Source organism: Mustela lutreola, chromosome 4, assembly GCF_030435805.1.
Source record: "Mustela lutreola isolate mMusLut2 chromosome 4, mMusLut2.pri, whole genome shotgun sequence".
NCBI classification, from domain to species: domain Eukaryota; kingdom Metazoa; phylum Chordata; class Mammalia; order Carnivora; family Mustelidae; genus Mustela; species Mustela lutreola.
Window position 1 is genome coordinate 129674761 of NC_081293.1, and position 22805 is coordinate 129697565.

At 39.4% G+C, this 22805-nt stretch overlaps 1 protein-coding gene across 5 annotated transcripts in view; it reads left to right on the forward strand.

The window, feature by feature from the left end:
• CDK14 (cyclin dependent kinase 14) overlaps nucleotides 1-22805 on the forward strand; it is a 732611-nt gene that overhangs the window by 619316 nt on the left and 90490 nt on the right. For 3 of the 5 annotated variants that reach the window (XM_059171073.1, XM_059171070.1, XM_059171074.1), the window contains one exon: nucleotides 16292-16431. In XM_059171073.1, the coding sequence (XP_059027056.1) occupies nucleotides 16292-16431 (140 nt within the window). Of the gene's footprint in view, nucleotides 1-16291; nucleotides 16432-22328; nucleotides 22473-22805 lie in introns of all 5 variants that reach the window. The other 2 variants (XM_059171071.1, XM_059171072.1) reach the window with 1 other exon arrangement.

A 22805-nucleotide genomic window follows, 5' to 3' on the forward strand; every position in this document is an offset into this window, starting at 1 on the left:
TAACCACTCTTCCTAACTTGGCAACATATGACCCGGTGTGTGTGTGTGTGTGTAGGATAGTAGCAGTAAATCTTAGGTGTGACATGTAATGGACACCAAGATTTAAGAGTCACAAATTTAGATACTCTTCATTTTGACCCTTTAATTATCTGGATGAAATAAAAGAATACATGTGAAAGCACTTTGTAAACTGTAGCATTTCCTGTGTATAGCATTATCATTATATAACATTTTGACAGTCAAGGGAGCTGACCACTATGGGAATGAGTGTCTTCCAGGGAAATTGTGTCATTAAACAGTTTCACTAGAATAAATGAATGAGAACTGAACAATCTTCTGTGTATAACAAAACACAACCTATTTATGGAAATTAATATAAAAATGTTATCTGTTTACCTTCAGGCAAAGAATCTCATTAATTTTTTTTCTCATAGCAGTGCATTGGCAAAGGAAGTCTCAGCATTAAACAACTCACTCTCTCTCCCTCTCTCCATTATTAATGTAACTGAGAGTCTTGCTTCTCATTTCATTGCACAGCCCAACACCTGGGGTTAAGTTCACTGCCAAGGCTAAACCTTTCCTTCTTCTTTTTTTTTTAAATTAACATACAATGTATTATTTGCTTCGGGGGTACAGGTCTGTGAATCATCAGTCTTACACAATTCACAGCACTCACATAGCACATACCCTCCCCAGTGTCCATCACCCAGCCACCTATCCCTACCTACCCACCCCCCAGCAACCCTCAGTTTGTTTCCTGGGATTAAGAATCTCATGGTCTGTCTCCCTCCCGATCCCATCTTGTTTCATTTTTTTCCTTCCCTATCCCCCAAACCCCCCACTCTGTATCTCAAATTCCTCTCATAAGGGAGATCATATGATGATTGTCTTTCTCTGATTGACTTACTTTGCTCAGCATAATACCTTCTAGTTCCATCCTGTCGTGCAAATAGCAAGATTTCATTTCTTTTGATGGCTGCATAGTATTCCATTGTATATCTATACCACTTCTTTATCCATTTATCTGTTGATGGCCATCTAGGTTCTTTCTGTAGTTTGGCTCTTGTGGACTTTGCTGCTATCAACATTCAGGTGCATGTGCCCCTTTGAATCACTACACTAGTAACCTTCAGAGTAAATACCCAATAGTGCAATTCCTGGGTCATAGGGTAGCTTTATTTTTAACTTTTTGGGGAACCTCCATACTGTTTTCCAGAGTGGCTACACCAGCTTGCATTCCCACCAACAGTGTAGGGGGGTTCCCCTTTCTCCGCATCCTCTTCAACATCTGTCCTTTCCTGACTTGTTAATTTTAGCCATTCTGCCTAGTGTGAGGTGGTATCTCACTATGGTTTTGATTTGTATTTCCCTGATGCCAAGTGATGTTGAGCACTTTTTCATGTGTCTGTTGGCCTTCTGGATGTCTTCTTTGCAGAAATGTCTGTCCATGTCTTCTGCCCATTTCTTGATTGGATTATTTGTTCTTTGTTATTTGGGTGTTGAACTTAATAAGTTCTTTATAGATTTTGGGTACTAGCCCTTTATCTGAAATGTCATTTGCAAATACCTTCTCCCATTTTGTCAGCTGTCTTTTGGTTTTGTTGACTGTTTCCCTTGCCATGCAAAAGCTATTGATCTTGATAAAGTCCCAGTAGTTCATTATTGCCCCTGCTTCCCTTGCCTTTGGTGATGTTCCTAGGAAGATGTTGCTGCAGCTGAGGTCGAAGAGGTTGCTGCCTGTGTTCTCAAGGATTTTGATGGGTTCCTGCCTCATATTGAGGTCTTTCATCCATTTTGAGTCTGTTTTTGTGTGTGGTGGAAGGAAATGGTCCAGTTTCATTCTTCTGCATGTGGCTGTCCAATTTTACCAACACCGCTTGTTGAAGAGACTGTCTTTTTTCTATTGGACATTCTGTCCTGCTTTGTCGAAGATTAGTGGACCATCGAATTGAGAGTCCATTTCTGGACTCTCTATTCTGTTCCATTGATCTGTGTGTCTCTTTTTGTGCTAGTATCATATTGTCTTGATGATGACAGCTTTGTAATAGAGCTTGAGGTCTGGAATTGTGATGCCACCAATTTTGGCTTTCTTTTTCAACATTGCTCTGGCTATTCAGGGTCTTCTCTGGTTCCATATAAATTTTAGGATTACTTGTTCCATTTCTTTGAGAAACATGGATGGTATTTTGATAGAGATTGCATTAAACATGTAGATTGCTTTAGGTAGCATAGACGTTTTCACGATATTTGTTCTTCCAGTACATGAGCATGGAACGTTTTTCCATTTCTTTTCCATTTCTCCATGTCTTCCTCAATTTCCTTCATGAGTACTTTATAGTTTTCTGAGTACAGATTCTTTGCCTCTTTGACTAGTTTATTCCTAGGTATCTTAAATATGCAGGGAATAATCTCCATCTTTTAGGGTACTGGTTGAGACCTGATTTGTGACCCAGGATGTGATCTATTCTGGAGAATGTTCCCTATGCACTAGAGAAGAATGTGTATTCTGTTGCTTTGGGATGGAATGCTCTGAATATATCTGTGATGTCCATCTGGTCGAGTGTGCCATGTAAGGCCTTTATTTCCTTGTTGATCTTTCACTTGGATGATCTGTCCATTTCAGTGAGGGGGGTGTTGAAGTCCCCTACTATTATTGTATTATTGTCAATGTGTTTCTTTGATTTTGTTATTAATTGGCTTATATAATTGGCTGCTCCCATGTTAGGGGCATAGATATTTAAAATTGTTAGATCTTCTTGTTGGACAGTCCCTTTAAGTATGATATAGTGTCCTTCCTCGTCTCTCATGATAGTCTTGGGCTTAAAATCGAATTTACCTGCTATAAGGATTGCCACGCCAGCTTTCTTTTGATGTCCATTAGCATGGTAAAGTGTTTTGCACCCCCTCACTTTAAATCTGGGGGTGTCATTGGGTCTAAAATGAGTTTCTTATAGACAGCATATTGATGGGTTTGGGGTTTTTTATCCATTCTGATACCTTGTGTCTTTTGACTGAGGCATTAACCCATTTACATCCAGGGTAGCTATTGAAAGATATGAATTTAGTGCCATTGTATTGCCTGTAAAGTGACTGTTACTTAGTGTATTGTCTCTGTTCCTTTCTGGTCTGTTACTTTTAGGCTCTCTCTTTGCTCAGAGGACCCCTTTCATTATTTCCTATAGGGCTGGTTTGGTGTTTGCAAATTCTTTTAAATTTTGTTTGTCCTGGAAGCTTTCTATCTCTCCTTCTATTTTCAATGATAGCCTAGCTGGATACAGTACTCTTGGCTGCATACTTTTCTCATTTAGTCCTCTGAATATATCATGCCAGTCCTTTCTGGCCTGGCAGGTCTCTTTGGATAAGTCTGCTGCCAATCTAATATTCTACTGTTGTATGTTACAGACCTCTGGTCCCAAGCTGCTTTCAGGATTTTCTCTTTGTAACTGAGACTTGTAAGTTTTACTATTCGATGATGGTGTCTTGATCTATTTTTATTGATTTTGGGGGGGCTTCTGTGTGCCTCCTGGATTTTGATGTTTGTTCCCTTAGCCAAATTAGGGAAATTCTCTGCTGTAATTTTATTCAATATACCTTCTGCCCCTCTCTCTCTTTCTTCTTCTTCTGGGATCCCAATTATTCTAATACTGTTTCATCTTATGGTATCACTTATCTCTCTAATTATTCTCTCGTAGTCTAGTAGTTGTTTGTCTCTCTTTTGCTCAGCTTGTTTATTCTCCATCATTTGGAGAATATCACTAATTCTCTCTTCTGACTCATTAATCCTAGCAGTAAGAACCTCCATTTCTTCTTGCACCTCATTAGTAGCTTTTTTTATTTCAACTTGGTTAGATTTTAGTTCTTTTATTTCTCCAGAAAGGGATTTTATTTCTGCTTTTTTCAAGCCCAGATAGCACCTTGATTATCATCATTCTGACCTCTAGATCTTACGTCTTATTAATATCCTTATTGATTACATCCCTAGCCACTGGTACTGCCTCTTGTTCTTTTTTTTTTTTTTTGAAGTGACGTTTTCCACCTTGTCATTTTATCTAGACAAGAATAAGTGAATGAGAGAACAAAATACTAAAAGGGTAGCAACAACCCCCTAAAAGTATACACTAACCAAATCAGAAGAGACCTGAAACCAAGAGAAGAAAGAGGAAAAAAAAATATATATATAAATGTATATGTGTGTGTGTGTGTGTATGTGCATATATATATTAGATTGGTGAATAGGACATAGCCATACACTTGATTTGGGGTGTATTTTGGTCTGTTAGAAGAAACTACCTCCCAAAATTTTAAAGAAAGAAGAATTTACATATATACAAAAATAAGGGTAAACATGAGAAAGGGATGGAATATGACTGTAAAGATGAAAATTTAAAAAGATTCTAGAAAAGGATTTGATAAGAAGTTGGTTGAAAAAAGAAAAAAAAAAAGGAAAGAATATGATCAGGCTGGAGACTAGAACAACGCCATGGACTAGATTTAGGGTATATTTTGATCTGTTAGAAGAAATTGTATCCCAGAATTTTAAAGAAAGAAAAACCTATAAGTATACAAAAAATAAGGCTAAATACAATGAAGGGACAGACTATGACTGTAACAATTAAAATTTTTAAATGATTTTTAAAAAGGTATTGATAAGATAAAATAGTTAAAAACATTAAAATAGGAAAGAGGAAAATTTTTTAAAAATAGAACAAGAAAAAAATTTTTAAAAATTTAACTTTGAAAGACTAAAGAATCATGGGGGAAAAGCCATAAATTCAATATGCTGTATTCCCATATTTCTGAGGTTTGCAGTTCTCGTTGATCAGTGAAGTTTGTCTTGGTTGGATGGTATTGTTGATCTTCTGAGGGAGAGGACTGTCGCAGTGATTCTCAAATGTCTTTGTCCGAGGCAGAATTGCACTTCCCTTGCCAGTGGCCAGGCTAAGTAATCTGCTCGGATTTGCGCTCAGAGCTTTTGTTCCCTGAATGCTTTCCGTACAGCTTTGGAGGGCAGGAATGAAAATGGCAGTTTCCAATATCCAGCCTCTTAGGAGCTAAGAGCTCAGGTCCCCATTTCTCAGTATGCCCTCAGAGAAAAGCAGTCAATTCCTCCCATCTCCTTGGTCTCCGTCCACACTCTGTGCTCTCTTGGCCTGTGACCAAGTATTTCTGTCTCTGGCTCATGGCCCCATTTGGAGTCTCCAAAGCCAGCTGATTCCTGCAGCATGCTCCCACACTGCTGCTCCCAGAAGAGGAAGGAAGGGGGTCTTCCCGGATCTGCCACTTGTGGGTTCCCTGCTCGAAGAGCGGTGGCCCGATTGTGCCTTGAATCACAGTTCAAGGTAACCCCAAGCTGAGAGCACACTCCTCAGCTGTCTCTGCAACTGGTTTCCCTGCTCTGATACCTGGGGGCTCTGCAGCACTCAGACACCCCAGGGCTTTTGTGACCCCACAGGTCCTGAGACCACACTGTCTCAGCAAGGGCTCCACCCCCTCGCTTAGCCTCTGAGCAATGTCCCCCAGTGGAGCAGACTTCTAAAAGTTACAATTTTGTCCTCTGCTAGTCTATCGCTTGCTAGGAGCCACCACCCCTCACTCCACCTCACCCCCCCACCGGTCTCTTGTCCTGTATGTCACCTCGGATTCACTCTCTGCACATCCTACCTTCCATAAAGTGGTCGCTTTTCTGTTCCTAGAATTGCTGCTCTTCTTCCTATCTCCTGTTGAGTATGTAGGTGTTTAGAATGGTTTGATAACTATCTAGCTGAACTCCTGGGACCTGATGATATTACGTCTCCTACTCCTCTTGCTCCTCCTACCTAAACCTTTCTTCTTGTTAGTCTTTATCTTCCCTTAGAGTTTATTCCAATGTCAGGTATTCCCTTCCTGTTCTGCTTAGCAAATTACTGACCCCCTTTTGCAAAATGAATAAATTTGAGCCTATTTTCTAAAAATAAGTCGCTTTTTGAAAAATTGAAGCAGTTTTATAACTGTAGTCCTCCCCCTAAGTCAGAAGCTTTGATAAGATGGTAATTAAATGAGCATTTTGCTTTTCATGTGCAGACAAGAAAGAGAACCACGTCTGACAGCCCTGGTTACAGTTGAGGAAATAGCCTGTCTTTATGGGTGGGTGGATCTCTACACAAATCATTTCCAAGATTTTACTTGTTGCATAATCCAATGGCCAGCCCCAGAGATAGCATATGTACTGCCAAATGAAAGGTTCCAGTCCCCCAGCTTTGCTCTGTGAAGAGCGTGAGAGTGAATGAAGCATGAATGTACAGAGCCTCAGTATCTCACTCCAGGTCATTCTACTTCCAACTCTGTGAGACAGAGCACACTAGGATGCTCCACATACAGGCCCACAGTTTATGTAGTTCTGTGCCATCATAGACTGCATTGAGGAATATTTGAGAACCTTTTGTTCCCCTTTATTTCTTCTTCAACTTATATGGAAATCAGTATCTCCAATGCTCTAAATAAATTGAACCTACTATACCTCTACTCTTTATATCCAGCTTTCATGAGCTAATAGGGGCACCTAAATACAATACAATTTTATTTATTTATTTGAGAAAGTGCACGAGATGGGGGCAGAGGAAGAAGGAGAAGAGGCTACCCTGCTGAGCAGGGAGGCCAGCGTGGGGCTCTATCCCAGGACCCTGAGATCTCGACCTGAGCCCAAGGCAGATGCTTAACCAACCAAGCCACCCAGGTGCCCCGAGCATGTGACTCTTGCTCCCCGAGTTATGAGTTCAAGCCCCATGTCTGGTGTAGAGCCCACTTAAATAAAATAAATAAAATAAAATGTTAATAAATCCCAGTGAAGTTTTCTATAGAGATATTTAGAAGTCAACTCTTGGGAACAAAATGTAACTTGTCTTAGTTGTTCCACAGGCAAGTATATCATCAATTTTGGATGGAGTCTTTTGGAACTGCAGTGGAAAACACACACACACACACACACACACACAAAGGACTTGTAATCCTGGTTTATAATGTACCTTTAAAAAGACAAGGACCAATTTCCTTCTCACTTGAAAAAAAGAAAATTACACCCTCCAGGGGATATCTATTTTGAAGATACACCTTACGGACTAGGATTTGACCTTAAGATGTTTTTGCTCTGGGCGCCTGGGTGGCTCAGTGGGTTAAAGCCTCTGCCTTTGGCTTAGGTCATGATCCCAGGGTCCTGGGATCGAGCCCCGCTTAGGGCTCTCTGCTCAGCGGGGAGCCTGCTTCCTCCTCTCTCTCTCTCTCTCTGCCTGCCTTTCTGCCTACTTGTGATCTCTGTATGTCAAATAAATAAATAAAATCTTCCAAAAAATGTTTTTGCTCAAAAATGATAGCTTACTTTTTTTTTTAGCTTTTTTTTTTTTTATTTTTAGCTTACTTTTTCAATGCATGTTTTTCAGGTAAAGTAAAACTTCTATAGCTATAACAGTTGATATACTCAGTCCTCAAACAAACATCCGTTCAAAAAATGTCATGTGCCCAGGCTATAGCAGAACCGTGCCTTGCATGAAGGACCCCTGGCCACCTCACCCTCGTGGCACTCTCCCTCTTCTTTGATCATCATATTCATCCTTCACCTTCAGTGCTCTCTTTTCAACTTTGTCAGTCTCCTTTAGCCCGGCAAAAGACTGGATACCCTTTGTTCTTTGTCTTGGTTTACAGAATGGCTGAGAAACTTAGATGAGCTTTGAAAGCAGTTAGTTGACAGGTTAAGTGAAGAGAAGTGAAACACACATTAGATCATTTCATTGGTGATGGCAGAAAGTTCTGGTACATTAGCAATGGCAGGCCAGGGCCATACTAACCGTCCCTGCCACAAAGTCACAATGAGGTTCGTCTTAGTTTGTAGGGCATATAACCGTAGACCTCGACAGCTCTTCAAGACCATCTATTCCATTTCCCTCGTTTCTGTGACATGAAAACTGACCTGCACAGGGATAAAGAAAATATCCTGCCCCATGTCCCTGGTCTAAGGCAGTTTTTTACTGTTCATGTTAACCTTTTTTGGTACCTTTCTTTCCAATGCAGATAGAGAGAGAGAGGGAGTGTGTGTGTGTGTGTGTGTGTGTGTGTGTGTGTGTATTGTATGGTGAAGGACTAGGAAAATGAAAAATATTATGATTAGAATAGCAGCATAAAATTATTTTCACCTATAGTAGAAGCATTTGTTTGAAAGCTACTCCTAAGAGTCTTTCCATACAAATACTCTGAACTCAGTAGGGATTGTCTCTCTTTGTTGTCATCTAGATCTATCCTTTTAAAATTCCTTAGCTTTTTAGAGTTTCCACAACAACAAACATCTTTTACTTTTTTAAAAAATGAATGTGGAATGAACATGAAAGTCCTCTGTCCTGCATACCCTTCCATGTTAATGCGACCCTTCAAGGACACAGAGCTCCCTGAATCCAGCCTCTGAGCTGATACACGCCCTCTGACAGCCAGAGACAGGTCTCTACTTGGTGACCTGGGATCAAACACCAAAGTCAGTGGGAAGGCCTCACCAATAGCAGTTGCATCTCCCCATTTGCCAGAATATCCCTTGAATTACCAGACCTCCTACCCCAGACATACAAGTCCCAATGTCAGCCACTCACAGAGGGTCAGCCATCTACCCCTAAGGGCTGGATGTGAAAAACCTGCAACGTCCTGTCTCTCTACACTGCTCTCTCCACTGAATATCCTTGATAAGTTCCTGACCCTACCTTCTCACATCTCTAGACCATCTGATGTCCATCCTTCATGACCAAGAGCCATTTGAAAAAATTCTGCATCCTTTGTTAACCCCTTCCACCCCCAGCTTCTGACAAACACTGATCACTCTTTTGTTTCTATAATTTTGCCTTTTCCAAAATGTCATATAATTAGAACTACTGAGTATGTAGCCTTTGGTTTCTATCATTTAGGTAATGCACTGGAGACTCATCTATAAAGTTGAATGGTAAAAGAACCTTAGCCTAAAACACTTTGGTTAGCTAACTTTCGGGGCTTGATAGAGGTCACCTAAAAGAAGTAGGTTTTTTGTTGTTGTTGTTGTTGTTGTTGTTTTTTAAGGTAGGGAAACAATACTGAGTTAGTGATGCCAGGGAGAAAGTCCTAAAGATTACAAGTATAGATGTTTTTATTAGGAAGATTATACATACGCACTTCTGAGAGGAAAGAGTCTCTTCTACCACAAATATTGACCTAAAATTCTGGAGAAGGTACAGCAAACACGTGCTTTCCAATGCATGTACATCACTGAACCAAAAAGACAGTAAGTGAAATCTCCAGGGACCAAGAATGAAAAAAGCAGAGTGATAAGGAAGTGCTAATTATGCCGCTGCCCTGAAGTGTTGCTAAAAAAGGAATATGGTGCCACTTGGGGGTCAGGACACAATGCTTACATAGGAATTGGGATTCCCCACATAGTCAACTCACTCAAAGCACTTTGACCTCAGTTATGGGCTGGCTGGGGGAAAAAAAAAAAAAAATTGCTTCCAGCAAAAAGACTGGCAGGAACAACTGTGTTGGTTTTGGTTCTGGATGGGACTGAAAAAGTCCCCTGAAAATTCTATAATTTTAGGTTTAGAGTCACATAACTCACATGGTTGCAGAAGCCAACAGAAAGAACTTAGAATGCCTTGCTGTTAAGAGTCCCAGGACTCCTGACAGAAGCAAAAGAAAATCCCTATGGAGAAAGAGATTCTCAACCCAGGCCCGTCATAATTCCCATACATTAACATTAGCCAAGCCCACACATTAACTAGCCAACATTGTGAGGCTGAGCTCACAATCCAGAATTGTAAAACATCTGAGAAAAAGTTACTGAGAGGGTCAGTAGCAAAAGCAACAACAAAATTGGACTCCCCCCTCACCCAAAATGTCAGATATTGGAAATTTTGAGACAAAGAGTGTAACTGTATTTCAAATACTATAAAGAAAGATCTAATCTAAAACTTGAAACCATCAAATTGGACACACAGACTTGTCAAAGACTTAAAAAGGACTTGTGAAAACAAAACGAACAGGGAAAACAGCATATTAACTCAGTTGGTTAGAGAATTCGTTGAACTGGAAGATAGCACTAACGTAATTACCCAGAATGGAAAGCACAGGGAGCGATAGATGGAAAAGATTAAAGAACGAGTAAAGACATGGAAAATTTAATAAGATGGCATTACATTGCGGTTACAAAATGAGAGGAGAGAGAGAATGGGGATAGCCAATATTTGAGAAGTAATGGCTGAGATTTTTCCCCCCGAATTGTTGAAAGACATTAAGCCTCACATTCAGGAAACACTGAATACCAAGCAGGTTAAATGAAAAGAATACCTTACATTACAATTTTAAAAGGAAAAAGAGAAGAGCTAACAGCAGCCACAACAGAAACCTGTGAAACAGTATCTTCAGAGTTAAGCCAAAGTGCTTTAAACCTACAATTCTATCCCCAGCCAAACTGTTATCCTCTATGAAGACAAAACTGAGAGAATTTGCCACTGTGTTCTTTCATCATGGAGAGAACTTCTGAAGTTTGTATTTCAGATACAAAAAACTAAGGAGAGAAGGAACATCTGATACATGAGAAGAAAAGCAATGAAATAAATAATAAACACGGGCAAACGTAAATAATAATAACTATAGTGGCATTTAGTATGTGTGATTTTTAAAAGCACAGAAAATAGGTGTGCCTGGGTGGCTCAGTGAGTTAAGCGTCTGACTGTTGATTTTGGCTCAGGTCACGTTCTCAGCATTCTGAGATCAAGCCCCACATTGGGCTCTGCACTGAGCATGGAGCCTGCTTAAGATTCCCTTTTTCCCTCTCCCTGTGCCCCTCCCCTCCTAAAAATAAAGAAAGAAAAAGCACAGAAAATAAGAATCAAATATGAGACAATACTGCATGAGAGGCGGGACTGGTGTCATCAGAAGTGTTCTGATGTTTTTGTATTGTTCAGCTGGAAGGTTGAACTCTAAACTTTAAAAAGTTAAAAAGAAATGTTAAAAAGTTAAGGAGCCATTCCCTTGGAGAACTGAGGGTGAGAAGGTATAAAGTGTGGAAGTTTCTTCTCAGATCCTTGATGGTAAAACAAACACAAACAAACAAAAACAATGAAACACAACCAACGGACCCCAAAAGAGGACACACCTGGTCGTAGATTGAGAGGTTCTGTGGTGTTTTTGGTCACATATTTATTACATTTCCGAAGGGCAGTGGACACTTGTGAGGAACACAGCATGACCCCATACAGACAAGTGAGCTCTAGAAATTCAGTACTATTCCACCAAGAAGCTCTGTAAGAGGGGTTAACTAGGACACTAGGAGGATGGAATTAAATCAGGAAATCGTTTTACCAGCATTCTGACCTAGATGGGCTGAACCTGGGACGTCTTCCTTTCTCTACCTCATTACTGGAGTAAAGCATTGCTGCTGCTTGCTGGGGGGTTCATTTCATTTCCCGTTCCTCCCAATGTCTCGCTCAAAGCACCAAGACTTACAAGTGTGGTATACTGAAGAGGACGACAGCTTCTACACCTCAGTTCTGTATTCTGTATTGATTTTTCTTTCAGTTCTTTCATCATCCATTTGAGCATTTAAGTATGGTGCAGATGAACTGACCAATTCTTATGAAGTCCTATGCAGGACAGCCTAACCAGTGTGACCCCACATTTACAGAGGAACTTAAAAAGTGTGGCATTACCACGATAAGAAGAATACATGAAGCGACCTGGCTGTTGTGTCGCTGTCTTCTGTTAGACATTTCGGGAGAGCTCTAATGCTTGTTGTCCTCACATGAATTGAAGGTGACATAAAATATAAAGATGCAGGGAAGTTTAGAAGACAAGAGTAGAGTAGAGCTTTTAAAAGCAAGCAGCTCAGGACACCTGGGTGACTCAGTCGGTTAAGCCATTATCTTCGGCTTAGGTCATGATCCCAGGGTTCTAGGATCGAGTCTCACATGGGGGCTCCTTGCTTGGCAGGGAGCCTGCTTCTCTCTCCGCCTCTGCCTCCATGTGCGTGCTCTCGCTCTCTCTCTCTGACAAATAAATAAAATCTTAAAAAAAAAAAAGTAGCTCTTGTCCTAACCTCCCGCTGCACTTCATATTTTCCAGCAGTCATAGAAACTGCTGTTACAGTCAGTAAAATTGGGCTGCCTGAAATAGAGCTCAAGACAGGACCCAGTTTATCATAGAGTTAGCCAACACTTAGGCTTGGCGAATGGGAAGTCTAATGAAGCTTTCATAGGAGTACTGATAAGCAGTCCTATCAAGCCTCAAGCTTGCAGAACTGCAGCCTCTGTGTTTGGATTGTCATTGGGCTGTTTGGAAACTTAAGAAAAGATGCTTGCTGTTCAGCATTTAAGACGTGCTTATCATTTTTATCAATTGACCTTTCCAGGAAGCATGCAGCATTGAGTTATATAAGTCTTCTTCAAATCTATTCACATGCCAGAATCTTATCAATATATAAAAAATTTTAAAAGATTGGGTGCCAAAATACCCAGTCACCATACTTGTATGTTTTTAATATCATACAGAATTAAAATTCAGGAACTGTAAAAACAGTCTAGATCTTCTGTGGTTTATTTCTTCAGTCACTTCAGACATTGATAGTAGGACCTGTATGGCTATTTGCCTGCTATTTTGCATTTATATCTCTCACATTTAAAACAGTATACCTCAGGTTTGTGTAACCACTGAAGTTTTTGGCTTTTAGCTCAAGCCTGGTAATGATTTTTTTAATGTCTTTCTATAAACCTCATTTATTTATAATTTATGCTATTATGAAAACCTCCATTGTGAATACCAGAGACCTCTGGTTGAAAGTTCATGTAAAGTCCGCATTGTATGAGAAGCACATATTTTTAATGTCTCAAGACAAAAACACCTTTAAGTTAATTGAATGTTTGCACTTTGGGGTGCAAGTTAAAAGAGAAGGTGGAAAAATGTGGGAGTGAGCTGTCAGTATGTTTAGCAAAATGTTGTGCTTGTCTTGTGTAGCGTGTATCGACTATGCCTATTAATAAATAGTTGTTTTTAAGATGGACATGCTTTGTTTTTGTAGCCAAATAATTATTAATCACAAAATTTCTGAAAATTCTATAATTTTTTCCTATTTTCATTGGAAGTTCTTTGCCTACTATTGATAGAAGTGTGAATTTTTTCTTTCTCCCCCAATCTTTCTTGAAAAGAGAAGTTAGTTTCTGCTAATGAATTGAGTAGGTATCTAATATTTTATTTTCCTGTTGATCTGTGGTAACTTTATTGTATACTTGATATTTGTCTTGTATAATTGATAATGTGGTATTGTGTATCAGTGTTCAGTCATGTATTTATAATTTCTGGAATGTATGATTCTAGATCTTTGTGAAAAATAATTTGTCAGTGTCCATCCGCTTGAAAAAACTTAGTGCAAGAATTTAAACATTTAAATTAACTATTGAAATGGAAAAAAGAAAGAAAAAGATAAGAGTAATCATTAAACAGATGGACATAGAATTTATAACTTCTGAAACAGAAGATGGACATGTTCGACTCTAGAATTCAATTTAAAAGAAGGCAGGAAAAGAGAAAGATAAAGACAAAATGCAATATTAAGATGTTAGCAATAATTCCAAACATACCAGTAATCACAGTATATAAGTGGACTAAATTTTCTCCTTGGATAAATATTAAATCCATTTATGTAATATTTGTGAAAGAAACCTTAAAATTATGGATATGAAACATTCAAGGTAAGAGGATGACAAAGGTATGCCAGGCAAGTACCAAACAAAAGAAAGCTGAGGTCGTTAAATTAATATGAGGAAAAAAATAAATTTTAGCCCAAAACCCTTATGAAAATAAAGTAGGTTGCTACAGAGAGATTGAAGACTAAATTTATCAGGAAAAGACAAACGTGATAAACTGTAATGCATTAAATTACCCAGCTTTATATAAACATATAAAACAAAAATTAAGGAAATTATGAGGGAAGATTTTTAAATAGATCATCACAATGAGAGATTGAAAATAGCTACAGTCATTCTAGCATTCTGATAAAATGCACTTATGCTTTGGGATAAAATGTCCAAAAAACATATCCTGGAAGTGTCCTATCTCAGACAACTTGGATGAACTCAAAAAGTGGTTCTGATAAATGACAAAGACTGCTGTTGAAAATGTGGAGAGTTGGAATAAAAGTGGTTCTTAAAATGCAAGTGAGGAAATAGACTTTCTAAATTAAAATTATATGATAATTAAAATATTTCTATATAACCCAAATATCACAGATAAGCCTTTGATTATTTCATCAACATTAAAATTTGACATTAGTCATTTGGGGGGAGGATAAATGAGATTGTCTTATATTGGTTAATTCCTTATATTTGGTAGGAATGGGATCAACAACTGGGCGGAGTGTGATCTGTGGCTCACTAGAGCAGGAGGGACTACAGGTGGCTCATCACTCTTGTACAGAATCAAGTCTGTAACTCAACTCTAGCCTCAGTCTGGTGCTGGTGTTATATTTCATCAAAGCTGTGATACCAACAGTCATGTTCACCGTGATTATACATAAACTCTGCACTCACTGTAAGTGCAGCTTTTACCATGAAGTCTCCCTATATTGAACTTTGCATTTGGTTTTTTAAAAGATGTTAATGAAAAGTTTTTAATGATGGGAGTCTTAGGAAGAGACTCCAATCCAATAATTTGGATGGCCTTGGCCCCTCTTACAGGAAAGAAGCGGGGGGGGGGGGGGGGCTGTAGAGAATTTTGAGAATGGCTTTTTTTCCTGTGGACACATTTGTCTTTGCCAGGCAGAGGCATTTAAAACCAATCCATAGATCAGTTTGGGTTTTTTGGTTTGGTTTGGTTTGGTTTTTAAACAGCCACTAGGGCAGCCAAATACCGAACCCCTGTCTGTGAGACCTTCACATATCGAGACCTAGAGAGGACTCGTGGGAGTCCTCAGAGTAGTATTTTTCTTTGCTCCTTCCTGTTTCTTTCTCTACCCAAGTTCATTACCTGCTTTCCTCTTCCTCACCCCCCGTCCTCCCTTGCTCCATAACAGTTTTAAATCAGTGATGGAGAGCTGCTTGAGCACGGGAAGTGGGACAGCTGGTTATTGAGGAAAGCTCATTGTCTGTGTGTTTAGTAGCTTCAAGACTTTTGAAAAAATACTCACCAGCAGATACAACTTACCTTCACACTCTGGCTCTCTCTGGTCAGTGTCCCTGTTGCAGCTTGTTGCAGAAACTCAGGAATCCATGGGTTGCCTTTGGAAATCTTCTGAGAGCATAACAAATGCAGCCTACTTCAGAGTCAAGTAATTCTAGATGGGTTTAAAGCCACTCAACCTGCTAATTGAGCAGTCCACGCCTGTCTCCGACTCCCACTTAGCTGACCCTGCTGTTCCATGGAGACAGAGTGCCCTTGTCAGACAAAATAAATATGAGCGTGTGTGGAAAGTGCCTAGGAAGGTGTCTGACACGTGTTCAACTCCCCATAAGTGGCAGCCATTATCAGGAATACTTTTATTATCATGTTTATGTTCATTATTTGGGCTTGATTGTACTGAGCAATGAAATAGAGATTCCACAAGAAGTGAGGCTGAGCTGGACTGTGTGATGTGGGATACATTTCAAAGTTGTACCACATGGGAGACGAGACTTCTCTGCTTTTTTGGTAATCTTATATTTTCTGTCTACATATTTTCTATCTGCTATTGTTGTAATGGTCATCTTGAAATAATTCAGCCCCACGTGGGTTATACACATTCCCTTCGTTAACCTGCATGTTAATACCATGATTGCTGATATTTGACAGGGTACTTATGCCAATAATTTTATGTTCAATGTAAGAAAATGTAAATTCTTAGAAGAAAAGTAACTTTAGTAACTAGAGAACTTAATAGTCATTTTATTTTAATTCCCCTTGTTACTTTGTATTACTTCTCCTATAAATATATCCAGATGTGTATGCAATAGATGGATTCTATGAACAAATTCTGGTAACTGTTTGATAAATTATCTCCTGAAATTTTCTACCTCGGAACCTTGTTCTATCCTGAAGGTATCAACCTTCTGCTTATAGTAGAAATATTTTAAATCAATGAGATTGAGGCTATCAGGAGCAAAAGCTAGTTTCAATTAACAGATGCTCTAAGAACCAAAGTGAATTCTGCTTCTGTTTATTTTCAGTGGATAATTTAACTTGGTTTTAGCCAAGAATAAATAGATCCAGAAAAATTGGGTAAGCTTTATGTCTTATTTAGTGGATTTTCTTGTTTGGTCTGATTTCTCTTTTCTGCTTGTGTTTTCAGGCTCAGCTATGTGAATTATGCAGAGGATCTGGCCTCCAAGCTCCTACAGTGTTCCCCAAAGAACAGACTATCAGCACAGGCTGCCTTGAGCCACAAGTATTTTAGTGACCTGCCCCCACGGCTATGGGAACTGACCGACAGTGAGTATGACAAATCTGAGACATCCAATCAAAGCAGACATATCATTTTAGCATCTCTGTGTAAACGCACTTGTAGGAGGATTTGTATGTTTTTACATTTGCATACATAAGATTATGTATGTTTGCATATGCATTACGTGTACACATATATATGTGCGTGTGTCTATAGGCGGGGGTGGGGGGAGAAACAGTGAGACAGAGGGAATGAGGGAAAGGGAGTTATGTGTGTATATATTTAGTGGAATCTTGCCATTCAGTTGCTAGCTTACCAGACAGAGGAAGAAAATGGATTCCTTTTTTGCTATCTCTGCTCTGCAGTCTGCAACTGCATGTCTTTATATTTGATTATGTGTGTGTCCAAAGGAATGATCTGAGCGGTCATAAAGGAAAAGGAAAATATGATTTACATATTTAGTGCTTTATGCATGCAGTACTTTTTAACTGGCTGCAGTACACAGAGGAGAAATGATTCGTTTTTGTTTGATTCTCAGAGACCATCTTGGTCGTAACAATAACGTTAAAAAGGGCTGCTATGCAGTGAGCTGATGAGCAGAGTTGGCAATTGGCTAATGCACTGAATTGACATGTAAGAACCGAAGACTTGTAATTCATTTCAACTACAAATGCGCTTGGTATTCATACAGACAGCGCTTCTCCGGATCTTTTAAAACAAAACACATTCCTGGGTGGGTTTTTGTTTTTACAAAAGCATTCATATTTACACAGCCTTTTTCAATTACATTTTAAATATTTGGTAGATTTATGGCTGGGAGGATCTCATCTTTCTTCCAAAGTGTGAAACAGAATTCTTACAAAATTTTGCAGGACACTGTTGCAGTAAGAACATTTTTGTTCAGTGGTGATATGTTCTTTCCAAATGCCAATTCGAAATATTCCTTCTCATATTCTTTTCTGACTACCTTAAAAATTAATACACCGCCTGCATAGATACTTATAATATGTTTATTAATTCTTGGGTACACACCATAGACATACAGAAAGTTATTTCTTTAATCTCTTGGACTTTAAGCTTTTTCCCCATTGTAGCATTAGATTCTCCTTGACAACAGAAACCCTTTATTTTGAAGCTAAGTCTCAAATAACAACTCCTCTTGCATATTTCTACCCTAAGTCTTCCTTGATATCCCACATTTAATTTGAATTTCTTTTTATCCTTAACTGTGTATAGCTATATTAATCCACTACTCACTCTTCCCCCTTATGCTTAGTAAATCTTCTTTAACATTTTATATATTCCCAACCAATATTGATTCTATATTCTGCCCTACTTTCTTTCTAAAAGTCGACTCATTGACCATTATGACAATTCTTCCCATTTTTTAAAAAATCAATAATGAAATTTCTGTGGAAAAATCATGAATTAGTGACACATCTTTCTGTTCTGGCAAAAAAAGATACAAATGGGCTCATTAGTTTATGGCTCATCAAATTCAAACATATGGTTTGTTTTCCCATTTAGTATGACTTGTAACTTGATATCACTCCTCCTTGGTGACATCTCAATCCCATCTGACTCGATGATTGAGTTTAAGCCAGGATTTTGATGGTCTACGAATTCTGAATTCTGTCGTAGTACTTTTCTGTTAATATGGACTTATTACCCACTTGCCACTTAGTTTATCAGCCAGTGGTTAAATCCAGTTTCTATCAGTAAGTAAATGCCTACACATTATCACTCGGCAGCAGGCTGCCACCAGAGACAGCCTTGTCCCCGTCATTAACAAGCACAATGTATGCAGAACACCAGAGGGGAATTAAAACCACAAAAAATACCTCAGGGTGGTATTTTTAATATGAGAATTTAATTTGTAATTTCACAGATTAAGAATTTTGGCTGCATTAATCCCTTTATCAGCTCACAGCAGGCTATTTGCAGAAGCATAACCATAAGGCGATATTCATTGGCAGAAACACGTCTTTGCATTAACGTTAAACATCAGGAGCAGTGAAACCTTTTGAAGGGGGGAGAATAAAGATGAAAAATCATTATATTTTTAAAGCAAGATTCTGCTAAATGCCTCCGGTAACAATTTTGAGTTACAGAAATGCTATTTCTGTGCCTAGCAGATAATCATTATGAAGCATAAATCCAGTCCCAAGAAAGGAGAATCCCAGTATTAAATACTATAGTCAATTCCATTTAGAACAACGTGGTAGTCCTTGTAAACATGTTTACAAAACAAAATTCCTAGACTTCGGAAACTTTGGGAACTAGCTCTTGTAGGTGAAAGGACTTCCGCCAGGGATTCTGTTATCTAGGATAATTCTGCAAACTATATTTAAAAATTATTCAAATTAAATTTCCCATTAGTATGGAGTCTGATAAAGTTTACCACCTGGCAGATGGCAGCAGCAAGGTTGATATCCTCACGTGCTTCCTTTAACAAGGAAGGAGGTCCATCTGGGAAGAAGTGTTGCAGAGCCAATAAATGGATTGTCTTAAAAATGAATGAATGAATGAATGAATTAAGTGAATGAATGAATGAATAAAATGGATTGTCTTAAGCAACCAAAGACTGGTTTAGATTTGTCAAATGTGGGAACGTCACTGTATTCGCCTGCTCAGGCTGCTATAACAAAATATACCTTAGCTTGTGGTGGCTTAAACACCTAGCATTTATTTCTCTTAGTTCCGGAAGCTAGGATGTCCAAGATGGACATGCTGGCACATTTTGTTCTGGTGAAGCCTCTGCCTGACTTGCAGAAAGCCACCTAGCTGTGTCCTCAAATGGCAGAGAAGTCTCTCCCTCTCTCTTTTCTTCTTAGAAAAGGCCTAACATCACATCATATGGGCCCTACCCTCACAGCCTCCTTTAACCTAACTACTACCCACAGTCTCCATATCCAAATGCCATCAGGTTGAGAATTAAGGTTTTAACATATGAATTTGGGAGGAAGGCCATTCAGTCCATAGTGCTTACATTCTTAAAGATAGTTCATAGCATTTTTAAAAAAGAATGTCCACAAAAGGATGCAAGCAGAAAGCAAAACTGGGTTAAAAGGAGAAAATTGGAACAAAAATAAATTAAAAGTGAGCTTGAGCCTTCTTGGCCTACTTTAATGTATCCAGCTCTGTGAGAAGGGTATTGAGTGTTGTTAGAATCCTGGTTAAACAAAGCATTATGGTGGTTCTGTGGATTTGTATAAAAATGAAGTTGTATGCTTATGTCAGACTCTGCTTTGCTTTGAAAGAACATTTAACAATAAAATATCTTTACTATACCATCCCTTAAAATCTCAGTAGTTTACATAATACCAAAATTTAGGAGTGATGTGTTAGTGGGCCACCAAAGGGGGAATTATACATTCATCAAGCAAGAATAGTCATACCTGGGGATCTGGTAGTTAAAGCTGGCTGATTCTGGTGGCACCCTGTCATTCTCCCTCTATCCTGAAACCCCAACAGCCTTGGCCCACTTCTTTGCAGAAATTTAATTGCCGGGAAATAAATGGAGGGCTGATTTAGAAGAAATTCATTACTTTTCCCAAATACACCACAGGGCATTCTCCTGTGTATACTATCAAGTTACATAAATTATTGAAGCTGAACTACCCTTGTCAAAGTAAATGAACAAAATACACTTCATAGCGCAGAGTCCTTGATTTTATTACATTCATTTGCTAATTCACAAAACTCAGATCTGCGGTAAAAGAAGGCCAGCAAATTGGTGCAGTGTGAAGAGCCCCGAACTGGGAGTCAGACCACCTGGCTTCTAGCTTCAGTGGAGCTGGCCAGGTGACTTTGGGCAAATGCCCTGGTCTCCTTGGGCTCCTGGTTTCTCATTTAGAGACATGGTGATCCCTCAGGACCTTTCCAGCTATGATGTTTGTGAGTTTTCCTGCTCATTCCTATATATGTCCTGTATATTATCCTAAAACATCATTATAGCCATTAATGCAGCCTTATACCGTCTTCTTCAAAATAAGACAAACACAACCCGGTTCACACAAATGTACTCCTTCCAGTTCCTAGACATCCATTCTCTCGTGAGTCCTTTTGAACAAGGCTTTCTTTCGTGTGCAAGGCTCCAGACTGTTCTTGAAGTCTCTGTCCATTGATCTTTCCTTAGCCTTCATCTAGATCCAACTATGTACTATTGCTTCCTGGTAACATTTCCTTCGCTTGGATTCCAGGACGGGATCCTCCCAGGGTTTTCCTTTTGCTTCCCTAAACTCTTCTCTGCAGACTTCTTTGTGGCATTCTCCTCATCGGCCAGTCCTCTCACTTTTAGAGTGCTCCAGCACATCATCCCCAGGTCTTTCTATCTGTATACACTCTCAGAGCCTCCGTGATCTCATTCACTCTCATGATTTTCAGTATCATCTATACATTGACATTTTCCAAATTTCTGTCTCCAGTCCCACCTTCCCTGACTCCAGACTTGCATTTCCACCAACTCTTCAGCATCTCCATTTGGCCCTCTGGTAGGCATCTCGAACTTAATGTCACCAAAACTGAACTGATCTTTCCCTCCACACTTGTTCCTTCTCTCGTCTCCCCCTTGTCAATAAATGGCAACATGGTCCTTCCCCCTGATGGAAGCTGTCCTCGACGCTTCTTCTTGTATCACACTCAACCCCAGTTCTCCCAAAGACCCTGTTGGCTCTCCCTTCCAGATAGAGCAAGGGCACACCAGTCCTCACTTCTTCACTGCTATCACCCTGCCCCACGTCACTTCCTGTTCTCTTTTACCTGCATTGTACAATAGACTTTGTATTGCCTGCTTCTTGTCTTGCTCCTTGGTGTCAGCCTTTGCTCTTTCCTATTCCTGTCATTTGTGCTTGCTTTTCCTCTAGATTTGTGCCTGGCTTGCATTCTCACCTCCTTGGTCTCTGCTCAAATATACCTTATCAAGAAAGCCCTAGGAGTAGCAAGGCAGCTCAATTGGTTTAGCGTCCAAGTCTTGATTTCAGCTCAGGTCTTAATCTCAGTGTTGTGAGTTCAAGCCTTGCATTGGACTCCATGGTAGGTGTTGGAGCCTACTTAAGAAATAAAGAAAGAGAGAGAGAGAGAGAGAAAGGAAGGAAAGAAAAAAAAGAAAGAAAGAAAAAAAGAAAGAGGGATGCCTGGATGGCTCAGTGGGTTAAGCAGCTGCCTTCAGCTCAGGTCATGATCCCAGGGTCCTGGGATTGAGTCCTGCATCAGGCTCCTTGCTCGGCAAGGAGCCTGCTTCTCTTTCTCCCTCTGCCTGCTTGTGCTTTCTCTCTCTCTCTCTCTCTCCCTCTCTCTCTGTCAAATAAATAAAATCTTTAAAAAGAGAGAGAGAGAGAGACAGGAAAAAAAAAAAAAGAGAGAGAGAGAAAGAGAGAAGAGAAAGCCTTCACTGACCTTCCTCCACCCCGGCATTTCCAGTTTCTCGTCCCTGCTTGATTTTTCTTCATAACACTTAATGCTAATTCATATACTTGTTTGTTTATCATCTGTCTTCCCCCGAATGGAACCAACAAGAACAAGGATTTTTTTTTTCATTCTGGTTTATACACTGCAGGATTCCAAAATACCTAGAAGAGTGTGGGGCTCCATAAATATTTCTCCAGGGAACAAATGAAAGAATGGCATGAAGGAAGTGCAGGATAGGTTGTTTCCAACCCAAGTTCATTGTTCTAGATCAGAGAACTCTGAGCACGTGTATCAGCTGCCCTGTGGTTCTGACGGGAAGGCAGAGCATGCTGTCATATGTGCGTATAAATCTTTGTTGATGTGTCTGTGGCTATCACCACTTGACATTTCAGAGACCAACATATACCATGATGTTTTATGGGCTGGACATCTGGAGTTGCATCTCAGTTTCTGTGTTTTACAAGGAAAGATTATAAAGAATCTATAAATATATAAATGGAAACTCTTTATTCTGTTTATTCTCTTTATTCCACAGTGTCTTCTATTTTTACCGTCCCAAATGTAAGATTACAGCCAGAAGCTGGAGAAAGCATGCGGGCCTTCGGGAAAAACAATAGTTATGGCAAAAGTCTATCAAATAGCAAGCACTGATGAGCACAGCATTCTCAAGAAAGCACAGGTAAGGTGACCTACTTTGCCTGGAAAGTAATAATGAATAGACATTGAATAGATCTTTTAAATGGGCTATTTCAGATTCTTCTTTTTCCCCCTACATATCCTATGAATCTCTTGTGTTCATTATGGCATTCAGCACAGATTCTACTGAGGACAGTACAGTTAGTCATGTTTTTGGGTACCTACTGGATCCTAGCCAACACTGTATTTTATTTATGCAATCATAAACAAACCATTTCAGCTATAAGCAAATCATTTTAACTGCTCATACATTCTTCGTTGAGGTTAGAAAAAGGTTGAGCCTTGGGCTGTATCTAAGTCACAGATCTGCTTTATT